Source organism: Moschus berezovskii, chromosome 3 (genome assembly GCF_049115385.1).
Source record: "Moschus berezovskii isolate FMDL1 chromosome 3, NW_MosBer_1.0, whole genome shotgun sequence".
Taxonomy (NCBI): Eukaryota; Metazoa; Chordata; class Mammalia; order Artiodactyla; family Moschidae; genus Moschus; species Moschus berezovskii.
The window spans coordinates 127,816,092-127,830,766 of NC_142462.1; the positions used below are offsets into that span (position 1 = coordinate 127,816,092).

Here is a 14,675-nt window from a genome sequence, read left to right on the forward strand (position 1 = left end):
AATGACAAAGGAAAAGGGAATCTCCCTTACTAAAATTAGAGATTAAATTTTAATTTAATATCCCTTCCATTAAATTTAATGTAGAAAGAACGTGAAAATACATGTAAGAAAATATAAGAAAAAAAAATCATACTAAATGCGCAAAACACATCTAATAGAGTAACTTTGAGGCCAGTGCCATCTTGTGGCAAACAAGAGAAGTGTTTTCCTACTTAAAAGCCAAAGATAACCTCCCCTGTTTAGCAAAAGACTGATGAATTTTTTAATGTAGACATATGATACATGTCAACATTGCAGTTCAACTCAGACACAGGGGACAGCACACGAAGCGGTCTTGCTTGGTGGACAGCCTGTTTGCTGGGAAAAGTGGGGACACACCTCCTTCCCACGTGCACTGCCAGCAGGGCACCTACCTCCAGGGACCTCCCGGGACCTGCATCTCTGTCCTCCAACTGCTACAGCCACCTCTGCTCCCTCCTTCGCACCCACAGGCCCCGCCCCCAGGCCCTGCACGAGACTCCCAACCCACCCTCCCGGGCTCCCCTGGCCACAACAGGGCCCACACAATGTCAGGCTCACCCCTCCTCCTCACAGGGAGCGGGTTCTCAGGCTCTGTGTGTCTGGGCAGTCACCCTCTCCCTCGGGGCCCCTCTGCGTCCTCTGCCCCATGAAGCCTTCCTAGCCCCCCTATCTCTTGACCCTCAGCACACTGGCCAGCAACCCAGCTGTAAAGGCCCACCGTGGCTTCCAAGTCTAAAGCTTGGAGGTGTATGTGACCCAGAAGTAAGTGTATGAGGACACGCAAACATTTTTGAAATCAAAAGTTACCCAGAAATCCTGAATATATAGTCACCATAAATATAACAGTGGACCTTACATCAAAACCCTTCTAGAAGGTGACTGGCCTTAGAGATACAAAACAGGGTCATACCATCTGCTGCCCTGAGTGGCTAGGAGAATTGTCCATAAAAGGCTGATGCAGCAGAGCTAAATGCCAACAAGGGGTTCTCAAAGTAGGGCCCTGGGTCAAGCCAGAAAATGCAGACATGTTGACTGCTTATACAACTACAGAAAAGTGTTCCTCAGAACTGAAGGCAGTTCTAGAAACGTTGCCCTCTGAAATGGAGCAGACTCTGACGACAGAGCCAACAGGACTTCCCGGTGTGGGCCGAGAGAGGCTAAGGGATGGCCAAGACCTTTGTTGGCTCCTTAAGCAAGCAAATTTCAACAGATAGTCAGTCCACAATTATCCATGTGTTCACTTACATGTACTTTCCTGAAAAAGCTGCTGTAATACTGTAAAGTTGCAATACTTTAGGTGAATTTTTTCCATATTTCTGCCCAAAGGGCAGAATTAAGCTTTGAAAATTCATGACTCTAGAATTAGAAACACGAGAACTGAACATTAAAATACATACGAAATCCTGTTGACTATGGCATCTTCATCTTCTTGTTCATCTGCAAAAATGTTCAAGGCATTAACATTTTTATCTTACAACAAAATGTTTCATTAATTTAATAAAACATAAAATATAAACCTGATGAAGCAATTTTCCAACTCTAAATCTCACTAAATCAGATAGGATAGGATGTGGTTAAAGAACAAGAGTCTTTTGACAGATCAAAAAATCCTGATTAATAAAACTCCCATATGTAAATTAAAATCTTCCAAATGTTTAGTGCTCAGGGAAATAAAACTCAGTAGAACCTTGGAACCACATTCAGGTTGACTGTTTTTTTTTTTTTTTAGGTAATTAATTTATTTTTTATTGGAGGCAAATTATTTTACAATATTATATTGGTTGGTTTTGCCATACATTGATATGAATTAGCCCCGGGTTTACATAAGTTCCCCCTCCAGGTTGACTGTTATACGAAGTCAGTGAACTTGCTAATGAATGAGTTTTTGGTTGATACTGTGTGCTATTAGTAGCTCAGTTGTGTCTGACTCTTTGTGACCCCGTGGACTATGGCCCTCTGTCCACGGGATTCTCCAGGCAAGAACACTGGAGTGGGTTGCCATTCCCTGCTCCAGGTGATCTTTCTGACCCAGGGATCAAACCCGGGTCTCCTGCATTGCAGGCAAATTCTTTACCATCTGAGACACCACAGAAGCCCCTGGTTGATAATAACAACAAAAAAAAATTTACTATAAATTAAAATTCAGAATCTTAGAACTCACACACACTTTTCTGTAATTTGAGCCTATTGCTACTAATGGTAAGAATGAGGATTTCACCCTAACCACCCTGTACACCACTGCCTGGACGCTGCATCATTTGCTCCGGTTACAGACAGAAACGCACATGCTTTGTGTCCTTTTCAAGGAGCAGCTGGCCCTGCTCTGGTGCTTCCTCACCCTACCCTCTCCTGCGTGCGTGGCGGTCGGCCATCTTTTTAGTCCTCCCACATAATCTTACCAGCTAAGGAAACTATGATCCAATTACAAAAATATTACACAACACCCCAGCCCTTCTTTCTCCTCAACACCTCTCTGGGGTTGTCCTCAAAGGCTCTCTGTGTGGGGCTCTGGAATTCTGAGTACCCACCTGCTTCAGTGACAAGGGCATATCTGGGCCATTCTCTTAGTCCAAACTCTATTCTTAATTACTGGCTGCCCGAAATACTTCTACAACCAGAAGGACCACAAAGCACCACTGTCACAATCAATGTCTGCACTGCTGCACCTACACCCAGTCAACCACACAATCCTGAAGAGCGCTTTAACAGCGTCACACCTGTGTCCGCTCCATTGCCAGGCCTCCACCAGCCAGGCCCGGGGTCTTCATTACCCTTCTGTGATCACTCTAGAAACACCCCATAGACCTCCTGTTTTCCTGCTCGTCATCCCCTGATTTCCTCTAAAACAATGCATTGTTCACTCATTCTCTCTCTCCCTCGTTCAATGCACATCATCTACGAAGCTTGAGGCTAAAACATCTTTTAAAGCAGCTAAGATACTGTCTTGGATCCCAGGTCTTCAAAATCTTGAGAGAGTAAGGAATCCAGAGAATTTCAGTGCAGCCACTAAGCCAAGCAGTGCACTACAGCAAGCACTATCTCCTGATTTCTGTAAAAATCCTTAAAGTTTACTGTGACAACATAAGGAATCTTTAATATTTGAAATCCTTAAATATTCACATGGCACCTACTATTAGCCTAGCATCACAAGTGGAAATCTTGTGATTTCACAGAAGTAGCTCAAATTTAACAGAAGTCAGGAAAGTAACTACTTCAGTTATTTTATAAAAAAAAAACAATGGTTAGTTACTTACAAAACTCTGGCATAAAAATGTGTGAATAAATCAGCACAAAATTCATTTAAAAAATCGATATAATGGTCCCCCTGGTGAGATAAGGATACACATGACAAAATACAAGAATAACATAACACATAATTGAATGTTAAATGGTATTATGCATGTGTGCAAAGTCATGTCAGTCACACTGGACTCTTCGCGACCCTGTAGACTATAGCCCACCAGAATCCCCTTGGCTCCTCTATCCAAGGGTATTCTCCAGACAAGAATACTGGACTGCCATGCCCTCCTCCAGGGGATCTTCCTGACCCAGGGACCAAACCTTGTCTCTTTACATCTCTGCCTTGGCAGGCGGGTTGTTTACCACCAGTACCATCTGGGTATCATGGAGACTCTAAATTCTACACCACTTTAGAAAGAAACAATACTCTGGTAGTGAGAGAAAGAAAGAGGTAGGGGTGATGGGGGTGAGTATGTTCAAATTCAGAGTGGAGGAACCAAACATCCTCATAAGCTCTGGAATTTCCCAGACACTGAAGAGCCCTGGACTATTCTTAGTTGAATATAAGAATGAGGATAAACAAGGGCTCCGGGCTAAGGAGTAGACCTGGTCTGACCACTGGCCCTGCAAGCAGTCAGATTCCCTGGAGGCTGTTCTTAGTGCTCTTGGTGTCAGGCACCTGCCTGCTCCAATCACGGGCATGATGAACACACTAACGTGCTGACTAACGTGCTGAACACACTAACGTGATGACGTTACATGTGGCCAAGGGGCATGTCTAGGCCACACGGCAGTAGAGCCAAAGCTTTCCTTAGAGTGCGTCTGCTTACCTGATTTCCTCTTGTATCTGGTGATGATGAAGTAGGAAACAATGTAGAGAATGGCAAAAAGAAGGAAACAGATCTGAAACAACACAAAGTTAACACAGTTACATTTCTGCTTACCTTTTTAAGTAAAACAAAATACATCTTTGGTATTTATAAGGAAAAATAACTTAATCTATTACATAGTAAAAATTTTAGCTAATAAAAAGTATTATGAAGTATTAACTTATACAAGCTAGTCAGCTCAGTTTAAAATCATTCCAGAAAAAAAAGCCCAATGGACATTTTTCTTTTCATAACTTGACCAAGTTGTTTTAAAATCATGGAACTATTAAGAACGAGACCATCACTGACAATGAAAAGTAAACTCATGAGATGCTACTATCCCCACCAAATATTAAAACACACTCTGAAGTTTCAGTAACATTTAAAGAGTATGCTGGCACCAACACCCGACAGACCGATGAGACAGATTCAATTAGAGAAAACTCTGGACTCCCTGGTGTTACAGTGGATAAGAATCTGCCTGCCAGTGCAGGCGACAGGGTTCGACACCTGGTCCAGAAGACATAGTACCTGGTCCAGGTACTATGGAGCCACTAAGCCCACACCCCACAACTGCTGTCCCTCGCTCTCGAGCCCAGGAGCCACAAGTCCTGAGCCTGGGCGCTACAGTCTGCGAGGCACAGCCCCCGAGCCCGTGTGCTGCAGCCACTGGAGCCCGTGCTCCATGAGAGAAGCCACCACGATGAGCCTGGCTGCCATAATGAAAAGCAGCTCTGCTCGCTGCAACTAGAGGAAGCCCATGCAGAGCACGGAAGAGCCCCAGGCATGGCCAAAAACAAAACAGAATTTAATTTTTTAAAATGTACCATGTTAAAAAATAAATAAATAAAAAAAATAAAATGTACCATGTTTATACACACAAGAGGCCTCACAAGTCAATGTGAGGATTGTGTGAGGGGGTGAGGATTATTCAATAATTACACCACATATCTAAACAAACAGCAGTTGCACAAAAGGTTTTTCAATATTAAAGTCCTTTTAATTTCTATCTTATCTAGGGTATGGCAGGCAGGAATGGGAGACCTCATGACAGTTAACGACCAAGTGTGCTTGACATAAAGGCTTAATGGAACTGTGGACCACACCAGAAATATTTTGAAGACTCTCAAATGAAAGCATTCCAGAGGATGATAAAGCCGAGAGATCTCCCTTGTATGTGATTTCTGAAGAAGGCCTGGTGGCCATAAGACGGAGAACGACCTTGGCCTAGGCAGTAAACGGCCACTGAGCAGGACAGTGGTGTGATCTGACACACGGCACAGGGTTTCGTGCAGTTACAGTGTGGAAAATAAACCGGAAAGGGGAAGTGACAGGAGCAGGCAGAACAATTAGGAGTCACTCAATAATCCAGAGGAGAGGTCACAGAGACTCTGCAGTGGGGGTGATGAGGAGGGGTTTTGAAAGCAGACTTGACAGGACTTGCAGGGATAAACAGCGGGTTCTTGGCCTGAGAAACTGGAAAGACAGAGTTGCCATTTCCTGAGTCAGGGAAGATTACAAGAGGAGTAGTTTGGGGGTAGGAATAAGAAGTAGAGTTTACACTGTCTAATTTAAAACATGTATTATTCACTCGGAGAGGAGAGGCTGAATGGGCAGTTGGATATAAAAATCTGTGCAGTCCAGTGGGAGGGTCCAGGCTCGGGGGAAAAAAGGACTCAGCAGCAGGAGACAGTACTTAAAGCCGTGAGACTAAGTGAGCTTTCCACTGCAGTGGGGAGGGCAACAGAGAAGAGAAGTCTGAGAGCAGAGTCCTGGGCTCTCCAGTATTTAGAAGCCAGCTTGACAGAAGGAAACAGCAAAAGCTGACGGAGAAGCAGCAGTGAAGAAGAGACCAATGTACTAAAAGCCAAGTGAAGAGAGTTTATCTATCGACCGTGTCAAATGCTGCTGACAGGTCAAGGAAGATGAGGACTGAGCACTGACAAGTGGATTTAGCGACATGGAGGTCATGGGCGACCTTGACAAGAGCTGTCTTTCTGGAAGGGTGGAGACAAAACCCTGACTGAAATGAAATGGATCAAGAAGGGAGAAAGACTGGAACAAAATAAAAGTAGCTCTTTTCAGGAGTTTTATAATAAAGGGCAGCAAACAAAGGCAGTGTGGAACAGACTCTTGAGAGGGGTTTTCTTTAAGACGAGAGAAGTTACACAACTGCTGGAATGATCCAGTGCTTGCGCACTGATGCGAGGAAGGCAGGGTCTCTGAAGAAAGGCGCTCAAGCGGAGGGGCCGCAGACACAAACCTCTGCACAGTGAAGAGGCAGAGGCGGGAGAGGCGGGGCCAAGGACGCCTGAGCCCACTGCGGGCGGCATGGGACGGCAGTGGCAGCGCGGGCGGTGTCTGCTTTCTCAGTGAGAGAGAGGCAAGCGCATCAAATCAATCACCCCTGAGGGTAGCACAAGACATACGCACATCACACGGGACGATCGGAGGTAAATGCAGTGGAGAAACACCACAGAAGTGCTGTTTAAAGTTTAAACAAATGGTTAAAGAAACGGTCTTGAGCATTCCAGGCAAGCCCAAGCCCCAACTCAGAGCAGCACAGGAAGCCTGACAGCGCCACACAACGTGGGACGAGAGCTGGACCCCCAGACGCGGCGGCAGAGCAGGTGGAGCCCCAGGGGCCGCCAACAGCGCAGCGGCTCTAACAGGCGCCTGTCTCGCTGCATTCTCCCTGCTCACTGAACCCGCGGTAGGCAAGGCGCACGCGGGGAAGCCGGGAGACAGCTCAAGGAGTCCCAGGAACCGCAGACGCGTTTATGCTCTCCTGACTGGCCGAGCAGCCGCAGCAGCAGACGCGCTGGCCCCTCTCCTCGTGGGCGACCCAGCGGACACGCCGTAACACGGCCATGACATACCACAAGGGCCTGTTCAGGAGGAGCTCAAACACGCTTTCACAACAGTGCCTCCTTTTTTGGTTAGGCATTTCCTTTTGTCCCCTGGAGGGAGGAGAACAGGAGGCGGTGCCGTGCCTTGCTCTCAGTTTACGTGTCCCTGTGGGTCTGTCTCTGCTAAAGATGTGCTTATTTGAGGGGCACCTGTTCCTGGCCCACCTCTGGAGAAATAGTCTGATCAGTTCTGTGACTGTTTTGTTCCAGTCTGATACAGTTTACATTCACAGAAGCTTTTACTTCCAAAGTAGTAAAATGTGCATTTGTTTTTATAATTGTTAGCCTGACTCTGCTCTCAGAGGGGTTGCTTTCCATTAGTCTTGTCCATTTCACGCCACGCATTTTGGTTCCTTGATTTCTGTTTGTCCACTACGTTCACGACTTCTCATCCACCACTTTGCTGCTCAAACATCTTGGGACTCCTGAGACTACTCTTCTACTACCAGCTTTACTTACTAATTTAAAAAAATCCTAAGTGAAGTGAAATCGCTCAGTCGTGTCTGACTCTGCGACCCCATGGACTGTAGCCTACCAGGCTTCTCCGTCCATGGGATTTTCCAGGCAATGGTACAGGAGTGGGTTGCCATTTCTTTCTCCATGGGATCTTCCCAACCCAGGAATCCAACCAGGGTCTCCTACATTGCAAACAGACACTTTACCCTCTGAGCCACCAGGGAAGCCCTTAGAAAAATATCCTAAAGCATGCTTTAATCATGACTTTCTATTCTTCCAGCTTCCTTGGGCAAGTCCTTTTTTGCAGCTGCTTGTTTCCCGAGAACCTTAGTGGACTGGCGTGTCCACTCCTACCCGTCACTTGGGCTCACTTTTCTCCCAATCCACTTAGGTTTCATGGCCCATTACTTCACTCACTCTTGCTGATGCCCTAAACCAGTGGCTCTCAAACAGCTGATCTAGGGGTTTCTGGGGGCTGGTAGTTAAAACCCTGGGAGAAGATTCTGGCTCTACTCAGAAATCATTGACAAGAAGAATGTTTAAAGGCCCGCAAGAACAGGGAAGCCAGTTAGTGATGAAGTCTGGGAGAAGAGTCAGAGAAGGAGGAAGATCGCTGCTGTCAGGGTGCTACTGAGAGGGCAGGTGAAATCACGAAGTGTGATTTGGCTGTTGGTTCATCACTGACTGCTGCCAGAAGTGCTTTGAGTTGGTCAGTGGGTGTGAGGTGAGCTAAGTGTTTGGCAGAGTGAGTGAGTGGTGGTGAAAAGTGGAAGTCCGCAAGCAGAGGCCACAGAGGGGAGGAGGGAGACCAGGGTCTGGCGGGGAAGAGTCACCGGCCGGGCTGTGATGGCCGGGCTCCCTTGCCCCACCGCCTCTCGCTCTCGCCCCGCTTCCTAAGTACGTGGCTGTGTAACAGCCAAGAGCGCTTACTTACAGCACTGCTCACACCAGCATGATGTGCCCGCTGGGTCACGGGCCACTTTTGTCCTGTAAACACACGTACGCTCTCCCTGAAGAGCCCTTGTGTGTGCATAGAGCTGCAATATGGCTAGGTCAGCCACAGGAGAATACAGCATGGCTGCCTTGTGGTTGCTGGGCCTGCCTTTAGAGGATAAACGTCTGCAGTTCCTACAGCTCCTCAAGTTTCCTTGCAGCTTCCCCGCCCGCACCTTGCCTACCCTGGGTTCAGCAGACAGTGTGAACAGCGAGACAGCCGGCGCAGTCAGCAGGACACCCAGGAGGTGGAGGAGCCTGAGGCTCCAGTGCACAGAGGAAGCCGGTGGCCACCACAGAGCATGTGGTGCCAGGTGGCCACGGTCCTCTCGGCATGGCCCCTGGTGGGAGAATGGGAAGCAGCGGACGGCTCACTGGTTACCATTCTAAAGGTGCTACAGGCAGGGAGTCCCCGTTTGCTCAACGAGGTGGCACGGACTACTGCTGGTGGTGGCTTACAGCTTAGCCCCCAAGATGATAGCTGTACTTTGTCTTGGGATCCGGGATAAGCCTCCAAGACAGTAGTGATACTTGCACGTGCGGTGAACGGTTTTCCACCCAATTCGTGGTCTCCGAAGGAGAAGATTTAATTCTGGGACCAAAGACAGTCTCAGTCACTCAGAGCTTTGTGTAGCAGAAATTTTATTAAAGTGACAGTGACAGAAAAAGCTTCTGACATAGACATAAGAAAGGGGACAGAAAGATTACCTGCCTTGCTAGTTTAAGCAGAGCATTATATACTTTTCTGCTAGCTGCTGAGAATAGAAAAAATACCTGAAGGCTGCAAAAATTTTGCCCAAACCCTTTCCTGTAACATACATCCTGGGATGACATCAACACAAGATTAGCCAGAAGGAACTCAGAGCTTAAGGCTGTGGAAGTTTCACCCAGACTTTCTCCCTTCACATGCGTTCTGTGCGTTCTGAGTTCCAAAAAAGCCTGTCCTTGAACAAGAGATACTGCTGCCTACGAGGCCTACGTGTCTAAGGGAAAAGAATATGAAAAAGAAAGAATGTTTGCCTCCTCCTTAACGGGGCCTTCCGCTTGGACTCCTCACCAGCCTGCCTCAAGTGAACTCTCACTGGCACTCTGGGGTGGATCTTCCTGACCGCCCTGAAGGCGGGTATGGAGGGTGCCCTCTGATGCCGCACAGCTACACAAGTTGCAGAGACTTGTTGGAGCAGCGTCTGCATGCACTGGAGCACGAGATGTACGGCCCTGAGGACCCAGCTCCTCTGACAGGGAAGTCAGGAGCGACGATGACCACGAGCATTGTGAGACCTGCAGTTCCCTGCTTGGCAGTGAGGCCCGTGGTGCAGCAGAAAGGGAAGCATGAGAAGCCTGTGGCACAAGGGGCATCCTCGAGGGGGCATCCTCAGGTGGCCCCCAGTGTGACTGAGTTCACAATGTGTCGACCATACGCTCAGGCGAGTTGGTCGACTTGGGTAAGTGGTTTCGGCAAAGGCAAGGGGAACCTTTGGCAGCATGGCTTTTGTGAATCTGGAACACAGGGATGGACGGTATCATTTGTTCTGGGGATGAAATAGAAAGGTTAACATCTATAACCACTCACCCCTCACTGAGACAAAGGTTGTAGAACTTTACGAGACTGCAGATCCCTGCTTGTTAGTTAGACCCATCGTGCAGCTGAGAGAGGAGTGGCAGTGTCAGTGCCCACAGCAAGAGACTGGGCGGGTCCATGAGCTTGCCATGTGGCCTGTGACCCCGAAGATACAGACTCATGATGTGAGCTGTGAACGCCACAAAAATCCCCTTTGAAGCTGAGAGGGTGGGCCCGGTGCCTGTGGAGGGTTTCAGTTCAGTTCAGTCGCTCAGTCGTGTCCGACTCTTTGCAATCCCATGAATCACAGCACGCCAGGCCTCCCTGTCCATCACCAACTCCTGGAGTTCACTCAAACTCACGTCCATCGAGTCGGTGATGCCACCCAGCCATCTCATTCTCGGTCGTCCCCTTCTCCTCCCACCCCTAATCCCTCCCAGCTTCAGAGTCTTTTCCAGTGAGTCAACTTGTCGCATGAGGTGGCCAAAGTATTGGAGTTTCAGCTTTAGCATCAGTCCTTCCAATGAACACCCAGGACTGATCTCCTTTAGAATGGACTGGTTGGATCTCCTTGCAGATGCTGGGAGGGTCCTTACTGAGAGAAGTAGAAGGATAGCATGGGAGACCCCATTGTGAAAGTGTGAAGAACCTGAAGGGGGCCTGAGCTGGGAGGGGCCCCCTCTGGGAAAAGTGTTAGTCACTCAGTCGTGCCCGACTCTTTGCGACCCCATGGGCTGTAGCCCATCAGGCTCCTCTGTCCATGAGATTTTCCCAGCAAGGATACTGGAGTGGGTTGCCATTTCCTTCTCCAAGGGATCTTCCTAACCCAGAAATCAAACCTGGGTCTCCTGCACTGCAGGCAGATTCTAAAGGTGAGGCGTGCCGGTAAAAAGTGAGAGGACAGCTCCAAGGGCCCTCTGAGAAGACTGCGCTCCTCTCCCCCAGTCGGTGAGGGGAGCGCAAGGCTAACTGAGCCTGCAGCAGCAGCACGTGCACCGCTGTTCTCTGCCAGCTGCCCTCACTGGGCCACACAGCCTCAGTCCTGATGCTGAGCAAGAATGGCTAGGCATCTGGAAGCTGAGTTCCCAGTCACAGGTAACCTAATAGAGGTATTCCTAAAGTTTGCTTTATATCACTTCAGCTTTTGGAAAGGAAAAAAAAAGTGAAAAGCGAAAATCTCCTTCAGCATGTCTTACTGAGCATTACAGAGGCGTGTCCACCCCAACCATGAGCAGCCCCGCCCAGCTCCTTCCTCCCCGGGGACCACAGTCAGCATCTCAGCATTGAGCCATTATGGCTGTGAACGGTGTCTGTGAGCATCTGGGCTTCATCGATTTATTTTGTGTGTCTGTGAGCAAGTGACTGCTTCTCTGCTCTGTGCCATTTCAGCTTAGGAAGGCTTTCCTAGGATGCTCTTCTTTCACATGTTGGGAAAAATCTATATTAAATTCTTACAAGCAAATATACTTAAATTCCAGGTGTAAGATTTGAACCTAAATTCAAACTAGTGCATTAGAATCAAACTGTACTACAAGTTTTTCATTTAAGACTGATGGGCTTCAGCTAATTTAAGATGACTACAGGAATAAATATCGTAAGAGTAATGGGTACAAATGGCCTCAAGGAGAGCCACCACTGAAGGGTTTTTAACAAAATCCTGGGAGAGGAGATAAGTAAACTGTAACTAAGCCAATAATCTCATTTTACAGCAGAGCCAACAGACCTGGCTTTATCTTCAAGTTGCGAAATCAGAAATCAGAGATGCTCAGTATCCTTTAAGTGAACCAAAAAGTAACTAAAATTATAAGTCTTTCAAATTACCTTTAGAGCCAGACTATGTAGTAAAACACAAGAAAACAAATAGTTACAAAAATAATAACATAATAAAGATGAAACATATTAAAATCATACTTTTAAAAAAACCAACTACTAAAAGGAAACTCTCAGATTAACACATAGCTAAAATAAAGTGACTCAGAGGGATAAAAACAAAACAATAAACAGAGACATACCAAGCAGATGCTAACAACAAAGAAAGTTAAAATGTCACATTCTTTTCCCCTCAGACAAGGCTGCATTAAGACAAAAAGTATTAAGACAAACTGGGGCACTCTGTCAACAATGGGATAATCCATAATGAGGAAATAATCTTCATGCACCAAAAGGTGCAGCACCAAAATACATTTTTAAAAACTAAACATGCAACGAATAATAAAGCACTACTTTGTGAGCAGGCTAAATCACTTCAGTCAGTCATGTCCGACTCTTTGGGACCCCATGGGCTGTAGCCCGCCAGACTCCTCTGTCCATGGGGATTCTCCAGTCAAGAACACTGGAGAGGGTTGCCACGCCCTCCTCCAGGGGATCTTCCCCACCCAGGGACTGAACCCAGGTCAATCCGCACTGCAGGCGGGTTCTTTACTGAGTCACCGGGGAAGCCCTAAGTGCCCCACATTCCAGCACTCCACTTCCCAAGCCCCTCATAACCATGAGAAAATTCTGCCTCTGTGGATTTGCCTATTTCAGATATTTCATACAGAAGAATCATACGATATCTGACTGCTTGTGTCTGGCTTCTTTCACTATGTTTTCAAAGTCAATTCATGCTGCAACATGTATAAATAGTAAAATAAACCCCTATTTGATGAAAATCACATTGTATTCTTGTTGCCAGCAGCTACAAGCATCCTGTTCAGATATACTTGCATATGTACTCAAGGATATATGCACAAAGAGGTTTATTGCTTCACTGTAACTGCAACAAATGACCTTTCAAAACAGAGAAGACAAAATGACCAGTGCTCTATTTCCACAATTAATTTGAATACAAAACACATGCTAACATCTACTCTTCTAACAGTGACTAACTAGCCCTATTACAATAAATTACCCAATGTCTTTCAATTTGTGCTTCAACAAAGGAAAAACAGTATTTCCTCACAAAAAATAAAAAACACTTGAGACATTTAACAAGGAGTAAATATTCCATCTCTCAAGATTAACACAGCAAATTTCTAGTTCATTAATGTCATCTACAATATTACACTTTATTACTTGTTCTTGAGATTTTTCATATTCTATACATTCTTACAACGCAAGTTGTGAGCAAAAAATTCTTTAAATCCATTCTGAAGCCCGTTTGAGAAACACAAAGGAAGGACAGTGTTACTTGTCCTCCAGGCTCTTCCTCCCACTCGTAGCCACTCTAACCACACAGCCTCCCTCCTCCTAAACCCCCACAAACCGCTCGTTCACAAGTTGGAGCACAGCAATGATTTCCGCTGAATGCTTCACGGAAATAAAACTTGTCTCCTAAATCTCCCGAACTATGTATAACATAATATCTAGTATATTTTAGGTGTATTGGAGGTATTAACATAAATAGGAACGGTCTTGACAATCTCCTGAATCCTGCTGAGCGCCGTGATAAATAATTTTAAAATAAACTTGTTTCCCTTCCCACTGCTAGCTCCTCAGCCTCAATCAGGTCTGATCAGGGAAAAGGGAAGACACTCTGAACTGGATGAAAGGTGAGAGCTTAGATGAGACTGGACCCAACTGTTCAATATGTGAAAGTGACTATAAAGCTGTAAGATGAGCCCCAAGTTGTCATCAGAGGTGCGGTACAAAGATCCAACAGAGCACCGCTGCAAGCAGCAGGAGGAGAATATTCAGCTTCTTTATAACTGTTTCCTAGACAGCATGTTACCAGAGACATCACTTTGCCGACAAAGGTCCATATAGTCAAAGCCATGGTTTTACCAGCAGTCATATATGAATGTGAGAGTCGGACCATAAAGAAAGCTGACCACCGAAGAACTGATGCTTTTGAACCATGGTGCTGTAAGGAGATCAAACCAGTCAATCTGAATATTGGAAGGACTGATGCTGAAGCTGATGCTCCAATACTTTGGCCACCTGATGCAAAAAGCCGACTCACTGGAAATGACCCTGAAGCTGGGAAAGACTGAGGGCAAGAGAAGGGGGGTGAAGGTAATGGTTGGATGGCATCACTCACTCAATGGACGCAAGTTTGAGCAAGCTCCAGGAGATGGTGAAGGACAGGGAAGCCTGGCGTGCTGCAGTCTATGGGGTCACAAAGAATCAGACACAACTGAGTGACTAACACTTTTCATAGGTATTTTGTGGATATTCTTTACTAAGTTGAGGAAGTTCCCCTCTACTTCCAGTTTACTGAGAGTTTTTATCGTGAATGGATGCTGAATTTTGTCAAATGCTTTTCTGGATCTACTTATACCATTTTATAACGTTTCTTTCTTTAGCCTGTTGATATGATGGACTACATTAAGTGGTTTCTGTAGTATAATTCCAACAGTGTATAGCTCTCTCATACACTGCTGGAATCCAGTTACTAGTATTTTCTTGTAGAACTGTGCATCTATGCTCATGAGAGGCATCAGTCTGTAGTTGTCCTTTACTGCAGTGTCTTTGTCTGGCATAGAATGAGTTCGGGAGTTTTTCCTCTGCTTCTGTTTTCTGTAAGAGACTGCAGAGAATTTATATCACTTCTTCCTTAAATATCTGGGAGACTTCACCAGCTAAACAATCTGGCACTGGTTTTGGAAGGTTAACAGCTGATTCAAGTTCTTTAGTAGATACAAACCA

General features: G+C 46.3%; 1 protein-coding gene across 5 annotated transcripts in view; it reads right to left on the reverse strand.

The window, feature by feature from the left end:
• Positions 1-14,675, reverse strand: part of LMBR1 (limb development membrane protein 1) — a 145,363-nt gene that overhangs the window by 116,138 nt on the left and 14,550 nt on the right. For 3 of the 5 annotated variants that reach the window (XM_055421643.2, XM_055421641.2, XM_055421639.2), the window contains exons 2-3: positions 4,092-4,164; positions 1,419-1,458 (exon numbers count right to left, since the gene is read on the reverse strand). In XM_055421643.2, the coding sequence (XP_055277618.1) occupies positions 1,419-1,458; positions 4,092-4,164 (113 nt within the window). The remainder of the gene's footprint in view (positions 1-1,418; positions 1,459-4,091; positions 4,165-14,675) is intronic. The other 2 variants (XM_088834787.1, XM_055421640.2) reach the window with 2 other exon arrangements.